The sequence below is a fragment of the Pristiophorus japonicus genome, chromosome 18 (assembly GCF_044704955.1).
Source record: "Pristiophorus japonicus isolate sPriJap1 chromosome 18, sPriJap1.hap1, whole genome shotgun sequence".
NCBI classification, from domain to species: Eukaryota; Metazoa; Chordata; class Chondrichthyes; family Pristiophoridae; genus Pristiophorus; species Pristiophorus japonicus.
The window spans coordinates 35,778,910-35,805,990 of NC_091994.1; the positions used below are offsets into that span (position 1 = coordinate 35,778,910).

The 27,081-nt window shown below is 41.1% G+C and overlaps 2 protein-coding genes across 2 annotated transcripts in view; one reads left to right on the forward strand and one right to left on the reverse strand.

Annotated features, from left to right (window-relative positions):
• marchf2 (membrane-associated ring finger (C3HC4) 2) overlaps nt 1–2,117 on the reverse strand; it is a 45,409-nt gene extending 43,292 nt beyond the window's left edge. Inside the window, exon 1 of the mRNA XM_070859863.1 lies at nt 2,013–2,117. The gene's annotated coding sequence lies outside the window, so the exon portion shown is untranslated. The remainder of the gene's footprint in view (nt 1–2,012) is intronic.
• Nucleotides 2,118–2,454: 337 nt separating this feature from the next.
• On the forward strand, nt 2,455–26,220 carry LOC139228649 (ras-related protein Rab-11B). The gene is made up of 5 exons (XM_070859865.1): nt 2,455–2,583; nt 12,549–12,744; nt 19,311–19,504; nt 22,135–22,215; nt 24,786–26,220. Exons 1-5 carry the CDS (start codon nt 2,544–2,546, stop codon nt 24,929–24,931), a joined length of 657 nt encoding a protein of 218 aa, XP_070715966.1. The 5' UTR covers nt 2,455–2,543; the 3' UTR covers nt 24,932–26,220.
• Nucleotides 26,221–27,081: the final 861 nt, after the last annotated feature.

Sequence of the window (27,081 nt, forward strand, 5' to 3'; positions counted from 1 at the left end):
CAATGGAAACAGTTTCTCCTTATTTACTGCTTTTTTATTTTGAGAAACCACCAAAAACTATTTGCTGGTATAAAAATGGCAAAGTCCATTTTACAGTTTTCTTCAAGCCTATTAAAAAACACAATACATAAACCTAGATTTGTGACAATTATGCAATCATCTTCCAAAAGATTTACATTTATGCTGATGAATCCAAGATCAGAAAGGCTTTCATAATGCAGTAGAATGTAAAGAAACATCCCATTAGATGTAGGACTGGGTGTAGAGCAGCCAGCCACAAGATTCAAGTGCTTTGGCCATTCAAGTATTCATTAGCTGTCAGTAAATTTCACCAGTCCTCCACAACACTTTCACAATGGCCAAATTCTTTAGCGAAACAAAGCTTATACATAAAAACTACCAATACCAACCCTAACCCATTATCTAATTATATAGCTGTATTCTTAGAAACCCTCGAGGGGTCCAAAATTCAAACTATCCTTCCCAGAGGAAGGTTGTGCAACAGGAGACACGAATGAGACCAGAATCTAGAAGTTAGGTAATCTCAAAAGGAAAAGAAAAACAAAGTAGCTTACAATTCCTCGTTATTTTTATTGACAAGATACTTTTACACACAGTATTTTGAGAAAATATAGATCATGGAATATTACAATATACATTATAATGTATGTGCACTTTCCATAGAGTCATAGAAATTTACAGCATGGAAGGAGGCCATTTCAGCCCATATTGTCCATGCCGGCTGACCAAGAGCTATCCCTTCCTAATCCCACTTTCCAGCTCTTGGTCCGTAGCCTTGTAGGTTACGGCACTTTAAGTGCACATCCAAGTATTTTTTTTAAATGTGGTGAGGGTTTCTGCCTCTACCACCCTTTTCAGGCAGCGAGTTCCAAACCCCCACCCCCTCTCTGGGTGAAGAACTTTCCCCTCATATCTCCTCTAAACCTCCCCCCAATTACTTTAAATCTATGCCCCCTGGTTGTTGACCCCTCCACCAAGGGAAACAGGTCCTGCCTATCCCCTCATAATTTTACACACATCAATCAGATCTCCCCTCAGCCTCCTCTGTTCCAAAGAAAACAGACCCAGCCACTCCAATCTTTCCTCATAGCCAAAATTCTCCAGTCCAGGCAACATTCAGACAAATTAAAATCCTTCATTCACCTACTCGAGAGAAAATAATCCAGACAACCCATACTAAGTGGGTTAAATATCTCAATGCAGCATCAATAACTTTAGCTATATTACCAGATAGGGACAGTTTTATAAATATAATTTATAGTTCCACAAGTAAGGCTGGCTTGAAAACTATCTCCAAGTGGTGAAGTGAAATAATTCATTCTGTAACAAGTTTCCTATTCTGTACCTGTCCAAGTTACAATTCTATGGGAACAAGAGACTGTTCAGACGTGAATAATACAAGAGGTAACAGAAGATCTTACCTCTGAAGCAACCAGTAACACTGATGTGCTCAATGAAAAATGGTACCGTCATAAACATTATGTTACGGTGATATCACAGCTCATTATTTGAAGACTTTCCAATAGGAGATACTAGTTTAGGTTCACTTAGCCAAGTGAACCACGTCAGTACCATTTGGTCTCCACTGCCAACAAGCTTGACTGCTGGCCAAAGCTATCAGAACCATTTGGCAACTCACTTGGAACATTATTACAGACACCCACACTATTGTCCGAAAACAGCAATAGATTTATCTGGGAGTTTACGAGAGTTGACCGAAGAATTGTAAGGTTTGCCCAATTTCCTCCGAGTTGTGACGGCAGGGCCACAGGGTCCCTGCAGAGATGTCAGGCTAATGTTTACACTCCACATTGCGCCAGACCGAGTGACAGATCACTCGGGGGCCTGCTACAATGATCATGTGAGAAGACATTTTAACCACAAAATAAACCAACTGAGACCCAAATCCCAGGATTATGACGCACAACACCGTGTGAGAAAAGAAGCGAGTCATTTTTTTTTAATTACTCGCTCGATGCGTCTTTCGTTACCTCAGAGTTATCGCTTTCGAAAGGACTGGGTTGACGATCTCCGGGCTCGGTTCAACAGCTCATTCGGCCTACCGCCCCAACACCATGACCGTTCACGACGCTCAAACCTCCTCCTTATAATATTAAAAAAATCCGCGCCGGAAAAGGTGTATCTGGATGATAACTGTGAATGACAAGTGAATTACGCAATCAGCGACCGGTGTTGATCTTGATTGACAGCTTATGTAACCAATCAGTGAACAGGATTCAGCGCAAGGCCGGACAGGATTACTTCACCCAGTCAGGCAGCGCAGTGCGGAGGGCGGGTGTTGTCGCCATAGCGATAGAATTTCTATGGTCTGTTGTACCCATCCCGGACTCTTATTGGTCAATCACGCTGTCAGTCAGTTAGCGAGACGGTGGGCGGGCTGATTCTCATTTCCGGTCGCCCGCTAGGGGTTGGGCTTGCGCCTGGACCGAAAAAAGGAAGGGGTGTTTTTGCGGTTGCTGCAGGTTTTTGCTCTGGTAGAAGCCGCTTATATTGACGCTAAAATGGGAACCAGGGATGATGAATATGATTACCTCTTTAAAGGTAAGCGAATTACCATCAGTAGTGGAGTTTACAATATATCTGTCCTCTTTCACACAAATAATTATGCTAGATGTAGGCCTCAGGCTTTGTGCCTTCAACCTGGGCAAAGAGGGTACAAAAAAAAACTTCCTTACTGCAGGTCAGGTAAGTTCTCTCTTTCTTAGCGGAGGTTTGTTAACTTGCTACTAGAAAGCGTGGAGGGAATGAACAGGCACCAGTAGTGGGAGCTGCAACTAGAGAGAAACCACCCAAAAAGCTGTAGTCTGCAATAATAATAAGCCCCCATCTATTAGCCAGCCGACCGACCCATTTACAACCTGCAGATTTAATCCAGCTAACACTTCCTCGCTATTTAATTGCACAATAAAGCTTTCTGTAGTTTATTTTCTACATATTTGCAATATAATTTTTTGCCAATTGGAATGCGATATCTGTGGGTGCAGGGCACGCATTTTTTTCCAGTGTTTATCTGGAAGTAGTTTCATGCACCTACGCCTGGATAATGCGCATGAACTTTGTTGTCTTAATTGCTTTGCTTATCTTAATATCTTAATGTATGAATTAAACTTTGTTCCCGCAGTATTGCATATGTGATGTGTTGGTAGGATTTCAGTAAAGTGTAATGGGTGCGTGAACTACGAAAAACAATCAGTACAAAGATTTTTGTGTTTTTCGACTTGGGTTGTATCTGGAGGCAGCATTATAACGCTACTGGTGGTTGTAAGGCTGTCATTGACTGGTTGAGGTGATGAGTATAACATTAAATGTATTGGCACGTTAAATCTTATTGGCCAAGGCTTTTTTTTTGCTAGCATGTTGGTACCAATGCACCAAATTTGCCTGATGACATCACTTGCCTTTCCTGTTGTGGCTGATCATCTGTTTCTTGCTGTTCTTTTCACAGTCTCTTTGTCACAATTCAACTTTTCTTTCCCCGCCCCACCCCCAAAGAAACGGACTTGTCACGTTCATATGTTTGCCATTCTCGTATCTTCAGGGTGGGAAAGAAATGATGGTGCTCATCAAGCTGAAATACTCATTGGGAATGAAACTTTTGCGACTTTTTCATCCAATGTCGACATTAAGCTTTTAGATCAATGCTGTTTTTTCAATCTGTCACAATTTACAAGCAAATAGACACTTGTCCACCCTTTTTAGTTGTTGTAAAAAAAAAGTTTCCTGCACTTGATTGTTCCCTTACTTAAATGATTTATTTGGCGTGACATTCATTTTTGTCTGAATATGTCTCTGAAGCACCTTAGGATGTCTTTCTACTTTTAAAGGTGTTATATAAATGCAAGTTGCTGTATTTTGTAACAATCTGGGGTATGAACATTTGTAAGGTCCTTTAGCTATCACTATTTGATTCTATATTTTGTTAACTAGTTGGATCCAGACTGAACTCAGTAAGTTGAAGTTTGGAAGCTTAGGAGTTGCTGATTGCTGCTGATGTTTGAACAGTTTTATATAGACTTAGTGTGTGTAATTAAATGTGCCTGTAAAGATAATTACACCACTTTAATTCTCATAACTGAAACCTCAAAAATACTCCTAAAGCACTTTTGCTCGTGTGAAAAATGTGAAGGCCACAATCTGAGAGTTCTTTAGATTCTGGTCTCATTACTGCGTCCTGTTACACATTCTCTTTGGTTACGCAGTCAGGTGGAATGCTGCACGGTAGGCAATTTTTTTTTTTTTTATTCAGGCAGAGGCCAACCTATTTTTCATTATCTTCTGCGAGCTTACCAGAACAGCAACTACACTTGGAACATGTAGATTCAAAGCGATGTCTTTGGGTTACAATACATTTATTCTGGTCTCCCGTTCAGGTTGTGTGTGTTTCTTTTGGGTGAGGCTTACACACTCTGCCATTGGAAATATATATGATGGTTGGCCTTATCTGCTCTACTTTAACAAAACATAATTGCTCTATTCATATGGCATCCATGGCAGGTTTTCTGTCCTCTTTAAAGGACAGGTTGTCTATGCCTTCAGCGTTTGAGTTGCCTTTGGCCATACTGTTGGGTTTATTTCTCGATTTCAAAATTTTCATCCTTGTTTTCAAATCCCTCCATGGCCTTGCCCTCCCTATCTCTGTAATCTCCTCCAGCCCCACACTCCCCCGCGATGCACACCTCTAATTCTGCATTCTTGAGCATCCTTGATTATAATCGCTCAACCATTGGTGGCTGTGCCTTCTGTTGCCTCAGCTCTGTAATTCCCCGTCTAAACCTCTCCCCCTCGCTACCTCTCGCCTCCTTTAAGACGCTCCTTAAAACCTCTTTGACCAAGCTTTTGGTCACCGGCCCTAATTTCTCCTTATGTGGCTTGGTGTCAAATCTTTTGTCTCATAATACATCTGGGAAGCGCCTTGGGATGTTTCACTACGTTAAAGGTGCTATATAAATACAAGTTGTTGTTGTTTAGAGAAGGGCTGCATTCTAAATAGTGGAAGATTAACTGTCCACTAAACTTCGCAAACTTAGAAGGGCTTGATTTATAATAAATAAAATACTTGCCAGGATGAGAAAAGGCTTTCAGCTCATCGAAGTTTGGTCCTTTAGTACCCTAACACGCTCAGTCTAGCATCCACCTGCATTTTGAATGCCTCTAATATGTGTGTCTACCCAGTTTAGCAAATTAGTTCAAACAGCTATTATCCTTTTGAATAAAGTTTATCCTAATTCTAATTCTAAATTTACTTTTCACCAATTTAAATTTATCTTCTGGTCTCACTAGCCATATTGCAAATCTATGATATGTATGCCATTTTTATAATGGGGCATCAAGACCAAGTGTAGACTTCAAGTGAACTGGGATTAGCAAGCAAGGAATAGCTGGCCTAGGGTACACAAATGTAATTCAGTCTGTCCTTATTTTTATATAATTAAATTTGATGATGTTTATAACAGCAAAACTTGTGTCAATTTGGGAAGCAGAGTTGGTTGGAACATGGGAGTTTCTCTGTAGTGCAGGCTAAAGTGCTGGGAAATGCAAAACTGAAGCACTAAATACTTCTACCAATGGTATGAGGCTATAATTAGTGTGTCAAGTTCACAGAGGTAATCTTCATTATAAGTGAGGACACAAAAACTTATAAAAAGTTGACTGGCCTGCGCAGACGCAAGATTTTTTTTTACAACAACTTTAATGTCGTAAAACGTCTCAAGATGCTTCACAGGGGCATTATGAAACAAAATTTGACACCAAGCCACACGAGATATTAGGACAGATGGACAAAGAGGTAGGTTTTAAAGAGCATCTTAAAGGGAGGGGATTCCAGAGCCTAGGGTATAGGCAACTGAATGGATGGCCACCAATGGTGAAGCAATTAAAATCGCGGATGCACAAGAGGCCAGAATTGGAAGAACGCGGAGATCTCAAAGGCTTGTAGGGATGGAGGAGGCTACAGAGATAGGGAGGGGCGACGCCATGGAGAGATTTGTAAACAGGGATGGGAATTTTAAAATTGAGGCGTTGGGTGAGCGGGGCTTGGTGCGAGTTAGGATGCAGGCAGGCGAGTTTTGGCTGAGCTCAAGTTTATGTAGGGTAGAAGATGGAAGGCCGGCCAGGATAAAATTGGAATAGACAAGTCTAGAGGTAATAATATACTGCCTAGTAATATTTATACATATAAAGTGCAATACATTTTGCTTGAAAAGCACTGTACATTGGTAACCAATATCCTTTACTGTGTAGAACTCCTCTACCTTCTTGCAACATCTTGCTTATTCCTCTTAATTTGCATAACTTCTGTTCCCGCATTCTCTGCTTTCTTTCACATTTCTGTCTGACCTATGAGTCGTTTTCGTAAAGTTTGGTTCAGTGGTAGCACTCTTGGTTTAAGTTTGAAGGTTGTGGGTTCAAGCCCCATTCCGGGGTATAAGCTAAGCTGATACTTCAGTCCAGTACTGAGAGTGCTGAATTGTTGGAGGTACTGTCTTTCAGGTGAGATGTTCGTCTGCTTGTTCAGGTGAACGTAGCACTAAAAAAGAAAGGAAGACTTGTATGTATATAGCGCATTTCACGACCGCTGGATGTCTCAAAGCATTTTACAGCCAATTAAGTACTTTTGGAGTGTACTCACTGTTGTAATTTGGGGAACACGGCAGCCAATTTGCGCACAGCAATCTCCCGCAAACAATAATGTGATAATGACCAGAAAAACTGTTTTTATGTTGATTGAGTGATAAATATTGGCCAGGACACCGGGGATAATACTGTTCGAAGGAGGGGAATTCTCTTGGTATCCTGAAGAACAATTAAGTTGTCAGGCTGTAATTTCATCACCCTGCCAGATGCAAGACCATTTAATATTACTAGTTGATCTCCTGTGTTGCACATGCGAAGTCGAGATGAAATACAGTCTTCAGGCTTAGAGAGGGGGATAATGGACCAGGATGCGCAGGATGTAATTCAGTCCCAATTTTAAAATCCTATATTGTGACCTTAATTTTTATATTTCCACATAACTTCTCATTTTCATATTTATAATGGAAATAACCAAAATAAACTTGTCATCCTGTAAATCTGATCACCTGCTGTGTTGGCATTGCAACCCTCTGCTGTAAGGAAGGTGTGATTAGTGTGACCAGTTTACACGGTCAGTTTATAAAAGCAAACATAGGAATTTATATTGGGAAAAATTGACAAGAAAATATTTTTTTTAGTCAGTAAGTATGTGCAGTTCTAAGATCTTAAATAGTTCTAATTATATTTAAAGCTTTCAGCTATCCATAGTCAAAGATATTAAATATGTGTTTTTCTAATGAACGGTGCAGGATATTATTCGTCTCATTATTATTGATGTAAGTATTCTTGAAGACCACTGAGTAATGGCCTCTGTTTCTACACGAGCTGTGCCTGGCACCAGTGCAACTTTGTAATATTCTCCTTCGACAAAGCAATCTGGAATTCCTATCTTTCTTGTGGTTGACAGTTTGAGTTCCCAATTAATGAGCAATGGTCCTTGGGAGCTTTGAGATTGTGATGCTGACTTCATAACCCTGTACTATAAGTTTAAAGTCCAAACTGGAATCTGGCAACCACAGATGAGGTGTAACTTTTGCAGGGCCATCTGTAGGTTCAGAGTAGTGACTTGATACTAATGATTGAATGGGGCTGGGGTTTTTTCCTATTGAAGAGTAATTTGGTTGTCTGTCAAATATTTACACACTTGTTTTCACTCTTCCTAGCCCTTGTAACTTGATTTTACAAACTGCTGCTAATACTTTTTCCTAGTCAAACACTTGTAGTACTTTAGTGATCCAGATGTCAGCCACTGTCAGTAATTGGATAACAAAGTAGTTTACATCATAAATTCAGGAAGAGCTAACGTAAGCCTAGAGCAAGTAATTTATCTGGGTTTTTAAACATTTTAAAAGCTTCCCCTTGCTCCGTTCTGAAGTTGCTTTATTTGGTTTTAAAGCTCTTCCTGCACCATGTACTCCTCTGTACCCAAGAGGTAAGGCAGTCCTATCTGAATGCCATCTTGCAGGAATACTTGGTTTTAAAAGTCGGTAGCTAAGAGGAAGGGAAGATTGGGTGAAGTAAGTAGTTGCCAGCATGTTTAGAGGAACATGAGGGGAGGGTTCAGAGGAGTACTGATCATAATATTCATAAAATAAAGACCAATTGGGTGGCAAGTTTTTTCGTATTTCACAACATCAGCATTAAAAACTGAAGGGATGGCTGAGGGAGAGGACCAGTTCCACAAGTTTGAGATTCTGGGAAAGAATGAGGTTGAGTAGGAGCTGGTGCAAGAACTTTGAATTCAACACCAATGTAGGGAGGAGAAAGCGAGTGTCAGACCTTTATCCCCTTCAGTTGCTGTGTCTTCTGAGCGTAACTAAGATCAGGAAGTCATTGGAATCTTTGTGCAGCACTGTACGCTCTGCTTTTTGTGATTTTTTTTAAAAATGTAGTTCCAACCACTTGACAGCAGTATGATTGTACAGTATAACATTTTATGTTTTATTTACCAAAGTTAAAATTCTTTAAATGCTTTTGTCTCCTCCAATTCTGCTGTCAGTTTGTCAGTATTGGCAGAATTCTTCTCGTATATGTGATCAAAATCAATCTAAAAAGCAAATACGTTTAGGTTTCAAAATATATCTGCATGTTTGTAATTGTGCAATGCTGTGCCGTGGTAGAACCAGTAATTCACTGAAGTCCGATTACAATATGCCATAAATTTTGACTAATCTGTACTGAAACTCCCATTGAACATTTCAAAAGTCAGGATTAGATTTCAATGTGGAAATATTTCTATCAGACCTAGAGAGGAAGGAGGAAACTAACTATGGTCTGATCAGACTAGTAACAGACGGAGCTTTCCAACATGAACCTTTCCTCCTCCCCCATTCTGTTACCCTGTACCACCAACCAGTGTTCCCCTACATCCTCCACCTCGTCTCCTCTTTAACCCACCCAAGGCCGCATTACCACCATCCAGTATTGCTCTCCATTGTTTGCGTACACACAACTGACATTAGTATCACAGTTTCAAGGCAAAATCAAATTTTGATTATATTTACAGAATATCCCACAAATGAAGCCTTGAAATGTTTCTCTCCCAAGTGGTTCATATTGAGCAAAGTGTCAGGAAAACATAACCCATTTTCTCTGCATTCTAGTCTTTCTCGTCTACATATGCTATTGTTTCCTCCAATTAAAGCTGCCTCAAGATATGCAGGTTAATATTACAGACACAAGTAAAATGTATGAAGCTCACTTCCTATACACATTAAAATAGTGCTATAATCTTGTAAAGGTTAATGTACTTTGAACAGCAGTATTTACACACCAATTATCGGCCAATAGACAGAACAATCTTTAAAAATCTGCTCAGTGAATTGAGCTTTTTTAGTTTAAAGATTATCCAGACTATAATTATGGACTAAAGTCATAAAAATGTTAAAACTCAAAGGTTAGTTTGTCTGCTAATCATAGCTTAAAAAGTCAACTATTGTGCAAACTCTTGTATGAAATTACTGAAAAATAGTTGCATAAGGGTTTTATTTTTGTAAGTTTCCAGTTGAGCATTAAGATTCGGAGCATTTGCAATATTGGGAGAAAATGAAAGCTGAAACACAGGGGTCAACATTGGTGCTTAAGGCTGCCCCAATGGTGTAGCTATGTAAGGTGTTGAGTGGCTGAAGCATGTATATCAGGAAAGGCCCTGATTTGATCCGTGGTCTGTTACCTGATCTCTACCAGTACAACAGTTATGGAGTCATCATTGGTCTTTGTATTCTTTGGTTAGAGATGGGGAAATTGGACAAATGTCCCACTCCTCATTGCCATCTGGTTACTTCTATTGAAAGCTCCCATCTGTGGACATCAATTAGCATGCTGCAATTGATTGTCTGTGCTCACGCATGGAGAGTGGCTACTTGGGTAAGGTACTGGAGGGCATCAGTTAAACTGTAACATCCCCCAACCTCCCCAACAAGAATCTGTGCCTTCAGAATGAGTTGCGCCAGAGATAATTGGCAAAACAAGGAGGAGGATGATGATTTTGGTGCTTAATTAAACAACAAACTGTCTGCACTGTTTGTATATACATGGATGTTGTATTTGTTCCCAACTCGCCCTGTTGCATTGTGCACTGACGTTGGATGAAAGAATTGAGTTAATTAGTTGCCAAGCACCTTTTTGTTAGATTTAACCCCTGAAAAATTTGAATAGCAATTTATTTTGTATCCTTTTACCTGTATTAAGTTGGGAAAATGCACATTGATTTTGGCTCCAGATTAGTTGACCCCGTTAAGCATACAGATTCCAAATTGTTAACCACTCTTGCTATTTTCTGAATGTTCTTCCCCTCTTCAAGCTCCCCCAGCACCTTGCACTTGTCCTCTTCTTCCTCTGGGAATTGACTTGCCTGACCTCATCTGATGTCCTGATTGAGAAGTAATTTGGTCTTTGTGGGATCACGGGCTCAAGATTGTTATCCTTGTCTGTGACAATACATGTTTGTGCACTAGCGTTTTGAAACTGAAGAAGTCACTATTTTGGATTAATAATACCAATGTGTGAAATGGAAAACAGATTGTAGCTGATAGATTTAGACGTTGTTAAAGGATGCTTAACCAGCATTGGACAGGTGTTGCAGAATTCAGTGTTATCCATTCAAAGCAACTGTAATCTACGGCGTGGAAGCAAGTCGTCCTCGTTTTGAGGCACTGCCTATAATGATGAATCTATTGCGACTTAGCGAACGGGTAGAAACATTAAACTGGCTTATTGACTCTTTGAGAGAAGATATCTAAAACTGATTCTCGTGCAACAAAATTATCTTGGAATTCCAAATGGAAAAGATTCTTTGGGGAAAAAATATTTTTGTTTATGGACAATTTTTCTCTAATTTTCCTCCTGCTCCCCTCCTCTTCTGACGCCTCAGCTACTCAATGAACATTGCAGATCCAAAGGGGATGGTACAATTCACGTAGCCCCACGTATGTTTCTTGGAATCACTTATGTTTTGTCTAAGTGGGTTGTGTGTGCAATATAATCCCATCTTCATATGAAATTATGCAAGTACAAATTAAAGTAATTAACCTGGGCTTCAAAGAGGTGAAACTGCTCCATTTTGACCTTTACACAAGTCAAATCAATGGCATATTGCAATCTCTGCCATACAATACACCCAAATCGTTGGTTCAAAATGAAACAAAATGCACCTCAACCACTGACTTTTAAATGAGCATTGAATCATCCATATGCAGGTGAGTCGACCAGAATGCTCCATTCAAAATCACTTCTCTTCCAACGCTGCCTTTCTCTCTCTAATGGATGCTTACTGTTGGCACTGTGTTGTAGTGCATGAACAAAGAGGAAAGAGGAAAGGGCTCCAGGTTTTGGTAGGGATGAGTATCTCTAATAGATTCATGTACTTTTCAGGGTATCCGTCCGTTATTCCATCCCTTGTTTATCATTCAAATCTACTTTTTGTGTCAGTAGGTCGTTCAGCCATGTAATATTGCGGATACAATTCATGCCGATAAACTGCACTTAACTATTTTGCATAGATAAATTAACCTTTTCGTTGTAGAAAATAAGCTGAGTGGCATATGTAGGGCTCAGAGATCTCATTTATTTCACCATCAACAGTCTAATTAGTCACCAAGTCACAGATTAGCTGGTTATTCATCATACCATTTATGGAACATTGCTGGTACAGAATAGTTGCTGTGCACTTCAAAAAAAAAGTATTGATGCCTTTTGAGACATTTGACCCAATAAGGTGCTGTATAATTGCAAATATTATATACACAATTTGCTTTGTCTTTTATACTAGCCAATAGGCTGGTGTGTTACCTATTTTTAAAAACAATTAAATGCTTTCAAGAGATCCTATTTCATCTCAGAAAATGGATTGTAAGCCTTAAAATATTCTATATGTAATGATTGAAAGTAGATATCTAATGCATTTTATCTTTTAGTTTATTACAGTATTACCACCCTAATGGTAGAAATTCCAGAAAAAAAAATAGTTCACTTCCTGTCATAAAACCACAATTTATATAAAATGTACTTGGTGAGTGTCAACCACATTTAAAACTTTAGCAAACTTTCCATCAATGCCTTCTCTACTGGAGAAGTGTGACACATCTGTGTTGGCCTTGCAGCAATGAAAGGATTCACCTTTCACAGCTTACTGTGATTGGCAGACTTGACCCTCTGGTGGAATTCAGTGCAAATGGTAAGTGAGCAGAGCTGCAAACAGCAAGTCAGACGTATAGATCGCTAACCTTACCATAGTTTCTTGTTGACTTTGCAGCAGGGAGGAAGTGCAAATGAGTCCTGTGTTTTAGATACAGCTGTCCCCTGGGTCCTAGGTGATGGCTTTTGCTAACTGCAGAACCTCCTGCAGGACAGTTGGGCAAATGGTCTTTTTACAGACTTTTATTTCTTTATTGAATAGCCCCAGTTATATGTATAATATGGTTTTTCTCTTCCAGTTGTGTTGATTGGGGATTCCGGGGTTGGAAAGAGCAATCTCCTGTCAAGGTTCACGCGCAACGAGTTTAATCTGGAGAGTAAGAGCACCATTGGAGTGGAGTTTGCCACCAGGAGTATCCAGGTAGATGGAAAGACAATTAAAGCACAGATCTGGGACACAGCCGGACAGGAGCGATACCGCGCCATCACTTCCGCGTAGGTATTTTGTGTCTAAATGTAGTTAATTTGTAGAAATAAAACTGGAAAATAACACAAGGTATATGGGCATTTTAAGAGACAGACAGGTTAAAGTTTTGGGTAATTACTCTTGACTGACAGATAACTGAGCACTCAGATAGGACAGATGGTATACTTACCATCATGAAACGTTAGTTAGTCGGTTTAATAGCCAATGAATGAGTTATTTTGAAAGCTGGAAAGATGTGAAAAAATACTTGATGCATACAAATCATCTGTCAGGGAGTGAAATGCACTAGAGGAACAAAAGTGGTGAAAATGGCCAAGTAAGGTAGTGAAAGGGACAGAAACAGTTTTAAAAGGGAACAAAGTGAAAGTTGAAAAGGAGAACTGAACAAGAAAATGGGAGAGATAACAGAAGATCTGAAATTGCTAAAGTCATTGTTCACAGGAGAAAGGTGACATTGCCTCCTCTGGCTTGCCAGATTAAACTCCCATTCCCACACTGAATCTTGTGCGAGGCCTCTTGGGGAAGAGTGACCATAATATGATAGAATTCTTTATTAAGATGGAGAGTGACACAGTTAATTCAGAGACTAGGGTCCTGAACTTAAGGAAAGGTAACTTCGATGGTATGAGATGTGAATTGGCTAGAATAGATTGTCGAGTGATACTTAAAGGGTTGACGGTGGATAGGCAATGGCAAACATTTAAAGATTATATGGATGAACTTCAACAATTGTACATCCCGGTCTGGAGTAAAAATAAAACTGGGAAGGTGGCTCAACCATGGCTAACAAGGGAAATTATGAAGGGGAAATCACGTTTAACTAATTTACTGGAATTCTTTGAGGATATAATGAGCATGGTGGATAGAGGTGTACCGATGGATGTGGTGTATTTGGATTTCCAAAAAGCATTCGATAAGGTGCCACACAAAAGGTTACTGCAGAAGATAAAGGCACGCGGAGTCAGAGGAAATGTATTAGCATGGATAGAGATTTGGCTGGCTGACAGAAAGCAGAGAATCGGGATAAATGTGTCCTTTTCGGGTTGGAAATCGGTGGTTAGTGGTGTGCCACAGGGATCGGTGCTGGGACCACAACTGTTCACAATATACATAGATGACCTGGAAGAGGGGACAGAGTGTAGTGTAACAAAATTTGCAGATGACACAAAGATTAGTGGGAAAGCGGGTTGTGTAGAGGACACAGAGAGGCTGCAAAGAGATTTAGATAGGTTAAGCGAATGGGCTAAGGTTTGGCAGATGGAATACAATGTCGGAAAATGTGAGGTCATCCACCTTGGGGGAAAAAAAACAGTAAAAGGGAATATTATTTGAATGGGGAGAAATTACAACATGCTGAGGTGCAGAGGGACCTGGGGGTCCTTGTGCATGAATCCCAAAAAGTTAGTTTGCAGGTGCAGCAGGTAATCAGGAAGGTGAATGGAATGTTGGCCTTCATTGCGAGAGGGATGGAGTACAAAAGCAGGGAGATCCTGCTGCAACTGTACACGGTATTGGTGAGGCCGCATCTGGAGTTTTGGTCACCTTACTTAAGGGAGGATATACTAGCTTTGGAGCGGGTACAGAGACGATTCACTAGGCTGATTCCGGAGATGAGGGGGTTACCTTATGATGATAGATTGAGTAGACTGAGTCTTTACTCGTTGGAGTTCAGAAGGATGAGGCGTGATCTTATAGAAACATTTAAAATAATGAAAGGGATAGACAGGATAGAGGCAGAGAGGTTGTTTCCACTGGTCGGGGAGACTAGAACTAGGGGGCACAGCCTCAAAATACGGGGGAGCCAATTTAAAACCGAGTTGAGAAGGAATTTCTTCTCCCAGAGGGTTGTGAATCTGTGGAATTCTCTGCCCAGGGAAGCAGTTGAGGCTAGCTCATTGAATGTATTCAAGTCACAGATAGATAGATTTTTAACCAATAAGGGAATTAAGGGTTATGGGGAGCAGGCGGGTAAGTGGAGCTGATTCCACAGCCAGATCGGCCATGATCTTGTTGAATGGCGGAGCAGGCTCGAGGGGCTAGATGGCCTACTCCTGTTCCAAATTCTTATGTTCTTATTAAATTAAGGATAGTGTTAAATCCAAGGAAAAGGCATATAAATTGGCCAGAAAAAGTAGCAAACCTGAGGACTGGGAGAATTTTGTAATACAGCAGAGGAGGACAACGGGTTTAATTAGGAGGGGGGAAATAGAGTATGAGGAAGTTTGCTGGGAACATAAAAACTGACTGCAAAAGATTCTATAGATATGTGAAGAGAAAAAGATTAGTGAAAACAAACGTAGGTCCCTTGCAGTCAGATTCAGGTGAATTTATAATGGGGAACAAAGAAATGGTGAACCTGTTAAACAAATACTTTGGTTCTGTCTTCACGAATAACCTTCCGGAAATACTAGGGGACCAAGGGTCTAGTGAGAAGGAGGAACGTATTAGGCGGGAAATTGTGTTAGGGAAATTGATGGGATTGAAGGCCAATAAATCCCCGGGGCCTGATAGTCTGCATCCTAGAGTACTTAAGTAAGTAGCCCTAGAAATAGTGGATGCATTGGTGATCATTTTCCAACAGTCTCTATCAACTCTGGATCGGTTCCTATGGACTGGAGGGTAGCTAATGTAACACCACTTTTTAAGAAAGGAGGGAGAGAGAAAATGGGTAATTGTAGACCAGTTAGCCTGACATCACTAGTGGGGAAAATGTTGGAATCGTTTATTAAAGATGAAATACCAGCACATTTGGAAAGCAGTGACGGGATTGGTCCAAGGATTTATGAAAGGGAAATCCTGCTTGACAAATCTTCTAGAATTTTTTGAGGATGTAACTAGTAGAGCGGATAAGGGAGAACCAGTGGATGTGGTGTATTTGGACTTTCAAAAGGCTTTTGACAAGGTCCCACATGAGAGATTGGTGTGCAAAATCAAAGCACATGGTATTGGGGGTAATATACTGACGTGGATAGGGAACTGGTTGGCAGACAGGAAGCAGAGAGTTGGGATAAACGGGTCCTTTTCAGAATGGCAGGTAGTGACTAGTAGGGTGCCGCAGGGCTCAGTGCTGGGACCCCAGCTATTTTACAATATACATTAATGATTTGGATGAGGGAATTGAGTGTAATATCTCCAAGTTTGCAGATAACACTAAGCTGGGTGGTGTTGTGAGCTGTGAGGGGGACGCTAAAAGGCTGCAGGGTTACTTGGGACAGGTTAGGTGAGTGGGCAAACGCGTGGCAGATGCAGTATAATGTGGATAAATGTGAGGTTATCCACTTTGGTGGCAAAAACACGAAGGCAGAATATTATCTGGCAGATTAAGAAAAGGGGGAGGTGCAACGAGACCTGGGTGTCATGGTACATCAGTCATTGAAAGTTGGCATGCAGGTACAACAGGCGGTGAAGAAGGCAAATGGTATGTTGGCCTTCATAGCTAGGAGATTTGAGTATAGGAGCAGGGAGGTCTTACTGCAGTTGTATAGGGCCTTAGTGAGGCCTCACCTGGAATATTGTGTTCAGTTTTGGTCTCCTAATCTGAGGAAGGACGTTCTTGCTATTGCAGGAGTGCAGCGAAAGTTCACCAGACTGATTCCCAGGTGGCAGGATTGACATATGAGGAGAGACTGGATCGACTGGGCCTGTATTCACTGGAGTTTAGAAGGATGAGAGGGGATCTCATAGAAACATACAAAATTCTGATGAGACTGGACAGGTTAGATGCAGGAAGAATGTTCCCAATGTGGGGAAATCCTGAACCAGGGGACACAGGATAAGGAGTAGGCCATTTAGGACTGAGATGAGGAGAAACTTCTTCACTGAGTTGTTAACCTGTGGAATTTCCTACCGCAGAGAGTTGTTGATGCCAGTTCATTGGATATATTCAAGAGGGAGTTAGATATGGCCCTTACAGCTAAAGGGATCAAGAGGTATGGAGAGAAAGCAGGAAAGGGGTACTGAGGTGAATGATCAGCCGTGATCTTATTGAATGGTGGTGCAGGTTCGGAGGGTCGAATGGCCTACTCCTGCACCTATTTGCTATGTTTCATAGAAACATAGAAAATAGGTGCAGGAGCAGGCCATTCAGCCCTTCTAGCCTGCACCGCCATTCAATGAGTTCATGGCTGAACATGGAACTTCAGTACCCCCTTCCTGCTTTCACGCCATACCCCTTGATCCCCCGAGTAGTAAGGACTTCATCTAACTCCCTTTTGAATATATTTAGTGAATTGGCCTCAACTACTTTCTGTGGTAGAGAATTCCACAGGTTCACCACTCTCTTGGTGAAGAAGTTTCTCCTTATCTCGGTCCTAAATGGCTTACCCCTTATCCTTAGACTGTGACCCCTGGTTCTGGACTTCCCCAATATTGGGAACATTCTTCCTGCATCCAACCTGTCCAAACCCGTCAGAATTTTAAACGTTTCAATGAGGTCCCCTCTCACTCTTCTGAACTCCAGTGAATACAAGCCCAGTTGATCCAGTCTTTCTTGATAGGTCAGTCCCACCATCCCGGGAATCAGTCTGGTGAATCTTCGCTGCACTCCCTCAATAGCAAGAATGTCCTTCCTCAAGTTAGGAGACCAAAACTGTACACAATACTCCAGGTGTGGCCTCACCAAGGCCCTGTACAACTGTAGCAACACCTCCCTTCCCCTGTACTCAAATCCCCTCGCTATGAAGGCCAACATGCCATTTGCTTTCTTAACCGCCTGCTGCACCTGCATGCCAACCTTCAATGACTGATGTACCATGACACCCAGGTCTCGTTGCACCTTCCCTTTTCCTAATCTGTCACCATTCAGATAATAGTCTGTCTCTCTGTTTTTACCACCAAAGTGGATAACCTCACATTTATCCACATTATACTTCATCTGCCACGCATTTGCCCACTCACCTAACCTATCCAAGGTCACTCTGCAGCCTCATAGCATCCTCCTCGCAGCTCACAATGCCACCCAACTTAGTGTCATCCGCAAATTTGGAGATACTACATTTAATCCCCTCGTCTAAATCATTAATGTACAATGTAAACAGCTGGGGCCCCAGCACAGAACCCTGCGGTACCCCACTAGTCACTGCCTGCCATTCCGAAAAGTACCCATTTACTCCTACTCTTTGCTTCCTGTCTGACAACCAGTTCTCAATCCACGTCAGCACACTACCCCCAATCCCATGTGCTTTAACTTTGCACATTAATCTCCTGTGTGGGACCTTGTCGAAATCCTTCTGAAAGTCCAAATATACCACATCAACTGGTACTCCTTTGTCCACTTTATTGGAAACATCCTCAAAAAATTCCAGAAGATTTGTCAAGCATGATCTCCCTTTCACAAATCCATGCTGACTTGGACCTATCATGTCACCATTTTCCAAATGCGCTGCTATGACATCCTTAATAATTGATTCCATCATTTTACCCACTACTGAGGTCAGGCTGACCGGTCTATAATTCCCTGCTTTCTCTCTCCCTCCTTTTTTAAAAAGTGGCGTTACATTGGCTACCCTCCACTCGATAGGAACTGATCCAGAGTCAATGGAATGTTGGAAAATGACTCTCAATGCATCCGCTATTTCCAAGGCCACTTCCTTAAGTACTCTGGGATGCAGTCCATCAGGCCCTGGGGATTTATCGGCCTTCAATCCCATCAATTTCCCCAACACAATTTCCCGACTAATAAAGATTTCCCTCAGTTCCTCCTCCTTACTAGACCCTCTGACCCCTTTTATATCCGGAAGGTTGTTTGTGTCCTCAGTGAATACTGAACCAAAGTACTTGTTCAATTGGTCTGCCATTTCTTTGTTCCCCGTTATGACTTCCCCTGATTCTGACTGCAGGGGACCTACGTTTGTCTTTACTAACCTTTTTCTCTTTACATACCTATAGAAACTTTTGCAATCCGCCTTAATGTTCCCTGCAAGCTTCTTCTCGTACTCCATTTTCCCTGCCCTAATCAAACCCTTTGACCTCCTCTGCTGAGTTCTAAATTTCTCCCAGTCCCCAGGTTCGCTGCTATTTCTGGCCAATTTGTATGCCATTTCCTTGGCTTTAATACTATCCCTGATTTCCCTAGATAGCCACGGTTGAGCCACCTTCCCTTTTTTATTTTTACGCCAGACAGGGATGAACAATTGTTGTAATTCATCCATGCGGTCTCTAAATGTCTGCCATTGCCCATCCACAGTCAACCCCTTAAGTATCATTAGCCAATCTATCTTAGCCAATTCATGCCTCATACCTTCAAAGTTACCCTTCAAGTTCTGGACCATGGTCTCTGAATTAACTGTTTCATTCTCCATCCTAATGCAGAATTCCACCAAATCTGTTTTTGGCCTCCTACACTGTTCACCAAAGCTCAATGCAAGCTTCAAGAACAGTATCTCATCCACACCCAGTGAATAGCTCATCAGTTACTACTGTCTGAATTTGGACATGAATAATTTCTGCTTGAGTAAGGTAGAAGATGCTGACTCGTACTCCAGCCAGAGTCCTCGAATTCCACAGAAGAGTTTGGGTGGGTGCAGCCTATAGCAGGGGTGAGGACTGATACAATCTGGATTGTGTATTCTCTCAGGTACTACCGTGGGGCTGTCGGTGCTCTGCTCGTGTACGATATTGCCAAACATCTAACGTACGAGAATGTCGAGCGATGGCTGAAGGAGTTGCGTGACCACGCTGACAACAACATTGTCATCATGCTGGTCGGAAACAAGAGTGACCTCCGTCATCTGAGAGCTGTGCCAACGGATGAGGCTCGGGCCTTCGCTGGTAGGTGTTACATATCATGTTACCATCTAGACAGCTAGCTATTTATATAGTGTTTTAAATGTTTGCTTTGAAAAAAAAAAGCTGACCTTTTATACAAGTACGGTCACAAAGGATCTAATGCTGGCTAATTGCAGCGAAGCAGCACTGGAAAAGTGCGTCATGATTGACCCAGAGGTTAAAACCGTGTAGAATCTGGATATTCAGTCTCTGTCCAGTGACACCTGCTGAAATGAATGTGTAGACAGTGATTGAGAAGAGCTGGGCTGGGTTGGGCTGTGATGACACCTGGGGTCATTTCTCCCATCAACGCCCACTTCCCAAGCTCACATGAAGAGTAGACACTTGGTTGAGGTACCAACCATTGTTGACATTGGAATTGTATCCTAGTGCAAATTTGTTTTGAAGAAAGGTATCTTAATAGCCAAGACCCTACTGAACTCTCCCAAATTATCCAGCCAACTAATGTTTTTTAAAAGCATGAATACAGTTCAATTTATAATGCTAATCCATTAATGTGTTTTATCATTTATTTGATAATGTAGCCATGCATAAATATAGTGCACAGTATAATAGAGAAGAGTGCCAGTACATGCACGCCCAACTTGTGCACTTCAGTGAGAACTACTAGTCCCTGATGAGATCCCTGATACTTGTTCAGTATCTACAACACACACTCGCTCACACTCTGTCTCTGGCTACTGAATCATATCTTCATGTTTCATTGAACATTTGTGCATTTATGTAACATGATGCATTATCATTCTCCCAAGAGCTTCTGAGGCACTATTTATTAATAGAGGTTACTACGCAGATATTGGATCTTTGATTTCAACTAAATCAAGTGCTACAAAAATGGACAAATCTACACCATTTTTAAATTTTATTTATTTTAACATTTGATGTAGTCTGTATCATTCATTAACAGGATGTGAATTTATGCTTTAAGACAATATTTAGTTTTCAATCAATGCTGTTTAGTTGTGGTACCACAGTGTTCTCCTGAACACCCACATGGCAATTTAGTACAGCAAGATCTTTGGATGTTGCAGTGTCAACTTGAGATGTGTGAAGGTTCCAGGTTCAATCCCAGTCTGCTGAGTTAGATGATCTCAACTGGGGCAACAGTTCAGATGCTACAATGGCTCTAAGCTGAAGAGGGGAACAAATCATCGAGGGTTCATGCTCCTGATAACTATCCAGTGAGTCCTGGACATTTTGTATGTATGGATGTTGGCTGATGCTCTTCATGGAGAATAATATGCCGCTACTGCTATCCAGTTTATCTTGCGGATGGCCAGTTAAGTAAAGAGCCGTGCCCCAGCGAAGTCATTAGAGGAGGGAAGAAACTGATTTTAAAAGGCAGAAGACTGGTCTTCATGCCCACTGGCTCATGTATGAATGTTTTTTTGTTGTAACAGCTTAGTTCCAGATGAACAAGTCAGTGTGTGTCTGTCAGCTTTGAGTGTCATCCAACTCTGGGATTCAACTGTATCTATAACATTCACCTGTTACACACCTGAAGTGCTGCAGATTACCAGCTTTTCAGACTATTTATCTTTAACTTTCTGCTAGAAGGAGAAGGCTGCTTGCTGATTCCTAGTGTGTGAAATGGATAGTGATTATATACACACCAAAATGCTCCAGTGACAGGAAGGGTAGTGGTGGGTGAATGTTTTTCAGACTGCGGGGTGGTTTGCAGTGGTGTTTCCCAATGGTCAATTTTGGGTTCATTAATCTTCAATTTTTATAAACTACCTAGACTTGGGTGTAAGGGGCAGCATTATAAAGTTTGCCAATAATGCAAAACTTGGCAAGATAGTAGCTAGTGATCAGGATAGTTATAGACTTCAGGATGGTGAAATGGGCAGAAGAATAGTTGATGGAATTCAGTGCAGAAAAGTGTGAAGTGATACACACACTTTGGGAGGACTAATATGGAAAGACAGCATACTATAAATAGTCCAGCTTTGAAAAGTGTAGATGAGCAGAGAGACCTTGGTGTCCATATACACAAATCCTTAAAGGTGGCCGGGCAAGTTGATAAGGTGGATAAAAAGCATGTGGGTTATTTGAGGTTTAAAAATTGAGGCATAGAATATAAAAGCAAAGAGATCAGTTATGAGGAAAGGTGGGAAAAGTTAATTCTGTTCCCTTTAGAACAGAGAAGGTTAAGAGGTGACCTAATATAGGTTTTCAAGATGATAGGTTTTGATAAGAGTAAATAGAGAAAAACGTATTTCCTCTGGTGAGTGGGTCAATAACCAGAGGTCATAGATTTAAAATCATTGGCAAAAGATCTAGAGGACAGATGAAGACATTTTGTCACTGGATTGTCGGCATCTGCAACGTTCTACCTGAGAAGGTGGTGAAGCTAATTCCGTAAAAATGTTAAAAGGACGTTGGCCAGGTACTTGAGGATGAGGAATGTACAGGGTCACAGACACAAAGTGGGGGTCTGGGACTAAGAACAACTGCTCTTTCAGGGGGGCTGGCATAGACATGATCTATGATTCTATGAAAATCACCTGAAACTTGCCAAGTAACTGGGTGAAATGGTATGTTGTCACTGCAATTGTGCTGTGCCTTAATATCGTGTAGAACATGATGTCTCACTTCCTCATTTCTTTCAGAAAAGAATAACCTATCATTTATTGAAACATCGGCACTGGATTCAACGAATGTAGAGGAAGCATTTAAAAATATTCTTACAGGTAATATAATAAACTTAAACATAGGGAGACACTACTGACCATGGTGCCTGGAATTGGGCTGCAGCTCTTGGCATTTAGATGTGTGTATCCTCCATCACCTTGCTCTGTACACATTCCTATCCGTTTAAGTTGAAATAACCCAAACTGAGACTCTTGGACCGCTATACTTAGTCACTCAAAAGGATCCTTAATTACTGAACTATATTTTAATCATTTAATCCTCAACCAACATCATTAAAACAGATTGTCTAGTCATTTATCCCAATGCTATTTGTTGGACTTTGCTTTGTGCACATTGACTCCTGCATTACATAGAAACGAGTCATTCGGCCCAACCAGTCCATGCCAGCGTTTATGCTCCACTCGAGCCCCCTCCCATCTTTCCTCATCCAAATCTACCCGCATAACCTTCTCCCTCATCTGCTTGTCTAGCCTCCCCTTAAATGCATCTATACTATTCGCTTCAACCACTCCCTGTGGTAGTGAGTTCCACATTATCACCACTCTTTGGGTAAGGAAGTTCCTTATTGGATTCCTTGGTGACTATCTTGTATAGATGGCCCCTAGTTATGTTCTTCCCCACAAATGGAAACATTCTCTCTCTATCCACTCTATCAAAGCCTTTCATAATTTTAAAGACCTCTATTAGGTCACCCCTCAGCCTTTTTTTTTTCAAGAGAAAAGAGACCCAGCCTGTTCATCCTTTCCTGATATGTATATCCTCGCATTTCTGGTATCATCCTTGTAAATCTTCTCTGCACTTTCTCCAGTGTCTCTATATTCTTTTTATAATATGGTGACCAGAACTGTACGCAGTACTCTTATGTGCAGTCTAACCAAGGTTCGATACAGGTTTAACATAACTTCCCTACTTTTCAATTCTATACCTCTAGAAATAAACCCTAATGCTTGGTTTGCTTTTTTATGGCCTTGCTCACCTGTGTCACAACTTTGTGATTTGTGTATTTGTACTCTGAGATCCCTTTGTTCCTCTACCCCTTTAGACTCACACCCTCCAAGTAATAAGTTACCCCTCTATTCTTCCGACCAAAATCTGTAATACTTCACATTTATCTGTGTTGAACTTCATTTAAGAACATAAGAAATAGGAGCAGCAGTGGGCCATTTGGCCCCTCGAGCCTGCTCAGCCATTTAATAACTCATGGCTGATCTGATCTTACGCTCAGCTCCACTTCCCTGCCTGCTCCCCATAACTCTTCACTCCCTTATCGTTCAAAAATCTCTACCTTAAATATATTCAATAGCCCTGCCTCCACTGCTCTCTGGGGCAGAGAATTCCACAGATTTACGACCCTCAGAGAAGAAATTCCTCCTCATCTCAGTTCTAAATGGGCGACCCCTTATTCTTATTTGCCAATACCCCTTATTTGCCAATTATATACCCATTCTGTAAGTTTATTAATGTCTTCCTGTAATTTGTTGCAGTCCTCCTCAGTATTGACTATTTCCCGCCCCCCCCCCCGGCTAAATTTGGTGTCATCCGCAAATTTAGAAATTGTGTTTTTGATTCCAAAGTCTAAATTGTGAACAGTGGTCCCAGCACTGATTCTTGTGGAACACCACTTCGTTTCTTGTGGAACACCTTCTGCCACTGTGAATAGCTACCTTTTACCATTTCCCTACATTACAACAGTGATTACACTTCAGTAAAATGTCATTAACTGTGAAGTGCTTTGGGATGTTCTCGGGTCATGAAAGACACTATATAAATGAAAGATCCTTCCTTGCCTTTTTCCTGTGTTCATCAACTTGAGGGGACGTGTCAGGGAATGGAACTCTTCCCAATTCAAGCACCCAGGGCCATTACCAAGCATTTTCAGATCGGGTACATCACACCCAGATGCAGAGTGAATCTTTCTCTGTCCCAACAACATGCCTCAGCTCTCTGTTCTGAACTATAGAATATAAATTGCAACATTAACTCTTTTGGCTCAGCATGTTGGAACTTTCACATGTTGTCACTGTGTATGTATCCATGGGTGCTCACATGATGACATAACTGTTCTTGTCGGGAAGTGCTGCATTAAAGCTAGACACTGTCCTCCCCACTCCCAAGCTGGAGAATTCTCCAGGCTATCACGTGCATCTTTGCAGCTACTCAAAATAGAACGGGCAGTTTTTGTCAACTGGGGTTTGTTGCAAGCTGCAGGGAAAAAGCCTGACTGGAGTAAATTCCTTATCGGACGTGCACAATTAACAGCATTTAGGCATTCTTTCAATTCCAGTAAAACACAATTGTTTTAAAGGACTTGAGGTACTCATAATCATCATCATAGGCAGTCCCTCGAAGCAAGGATGACTTGCTTCCATGCCAAAAAGGGATGCGTTCACAGGTGTTTCAATGAAGGACCCAATATCCAGATCCCGAACTACATCCTGAAGGGTGGAAGATGCCTGTTCGTGGATTTTTTTTTTAACGTGTGTGGTGGCTGTTGAGGTACTGGATGCAGCATGTGGCTGAGAAAATATTGACTTCATTTTTGGTTTAATCATGGAGTGGAAACTTTAATATCCTGGCTCTAAAATGACACTCTCTTTCTCTTCACCAGAAATTTACCGCATAGTTTCGCAGAAGCAGATTTCTGATCGATCAGCTCACGATGAATCACCTGGTAACAATGTGGTAGACATCAGTGTCCCCCCAACGACTGATGGGCAGAAATCTAATAAACTGCAGTGTTGCCAAAATATGTGACCTGCTTCAGCTCTGATCCCTACTCCCGCCTGTGCGTTGTAGTGTGTTGTGAATGCTTCTGTCCAGTGTCCTATGTGATTAATGAAAACCTTTCTAATGAATTGTAACAGTAGAGCTGACATTCCTTTTTGCATATGGGATATCCCTTTTAATGTGACTACATTGCATGTGCATCTCTTCTCTTCCTCCTTTGCCTGTAATTATGAACACATTCAAGACTAAGTCGAGCAATACTTTATGTACATAACTTCATTTTTTTTAAAAAGACAAAGAAACACACAACCCTTCTACATCTTTCAACAGTGAGTTTGAGTTTATGTGCATATTTATGATTCTGTCATTGAAGGTTCCTGTATGAAAAGATCAGGATCCCAACACATTCAAACTCTGGAACATCTTTTTATAATGCTACTGAGGCCTTTATATCCTGTCATATAAAAGTATTTATATCTTGTGCTTTGGAGTCTTTTGAAAGGAAAACCATATTTTCCCTTTCCTTCCAGCTACTGGTAGTGAGAGATCTATCAGTTATAACTATTTAATTGTAGCCTATTTGCTGCATCTTAATGTAGATACAGAACATGCAGTGCTGCTTTGCATTGACTAGTTGGTAGCTTAGTACATTAAAAGCTGACATTCCTGAAGCATGTAAATATCCACATTAAGAATTTGCGTCAGCTGTACCAACTTCAGTTTACCTGGTCACTTGGAAAAAAAATCTGTTGACATTGGGGTTGAAAGAGAATATGCACCTTGTCAGGAAGAAAGGACAGTTTTCCAGTTGAATTCAGACAGATTTTTTAAATCATGTGCATTTTTCGTACAGATTGTTTTATTCAGATTCTGTCTTCAATTCCACCTAAGCAAAAAAAAAAACTGGAACGAGCACAGCAAACCCCAGCCAACAGCTTAGGGTTTGGAATCTCATTGCCTGTCTCTGGACTGGAGAGTTTCACGAAGGGACTACCTTTTACTTGCTGTTTGAAATAGTGGCGTTTCCAAATCGCTGTTTGAAGGCATCACTGCATTGTTAATCAAGAAATGTATTGATATCCATCCCAATTCCTTCTCGTGCACCCATCCCCACCTGCAAAAAAAAATTGATGTTTTGCCTGTGACTGACACATTGGGACGATGGCTCCGTTAAAATGATTGGGAGCATGCTGTCTGTTACTTCCTTGTCACTAATGGCTCCTGTATTCCATTAAGTGCAATCCATTTTGTAAATATGTATTGTCACTTGATTGTGCATGGTTATTATGTATGGTGGATAAACATGTTGCCAAATATTTTCTGTGTCAGTCCTTCTGTTGGTGCTGTGCCGCTAACATTAGATGGCATAAATGTTTGAATCCCTGTAGCTTCCATGACAAATGGGCTCCGTGTGCTCTCTGCTTAAAAACTGTTGAATTTCTCCCACTTTGAAGTTCTGGTCAGAAAAGAAAATTGCATTTAAAAAAAAACACCATCACATCTCTACCTCGGTGCTTTACGTGCTAATAAATTACTTTGATGAGTGACTTGGGTATGCAACTACAGCAGCCACTTTGCATAGCAAAGTGCTGTGGAGGAAGAAGTCTGCACACTCAGAACTTGCTGTCAATATGCACACAGCAATTGAGGTGGTGACAGAACAATATATAAACAGATGCAGCAAAACAGCATGGTGAGGAATCAGGTTCCAACATTAACTACATACACCTTCCAGTAAGGGTTAGGAATCAAGAGTGGGAACTTGATGAATTTTCCTTCCTCCGTTCAGGAACATTGAGGATAATTGTAGAACACCAAGTGCTCTGGCTCAATCAACTAACTTTGGCACAGATCTAGTCTTGTATGGCTTTGCTAGACTTCATAGGAGGAGCTCTATCAAAGGAATTTGTTGAAGGGGGTAAAAAGAAAGCATAAGGAATCTAAATGCAACTTTTGGTTCCTAAAACATCTCAGGCCAACAATATTTGAATCTCTTCCAATACATGTTTTAAGTGTGGTTTCACCCATCTCAAAGGGTCAACAGAGCTCCCCCTGCCCTTGCATTCACTGGCTCAGTTTAAACATCTTAACATTCATAATAATTGCAGTCATAAAATCTGGTGACAATTTAAATGTTTGTTTGACTAGCACAACCAATTCCATTCCAGTCTGTAGAA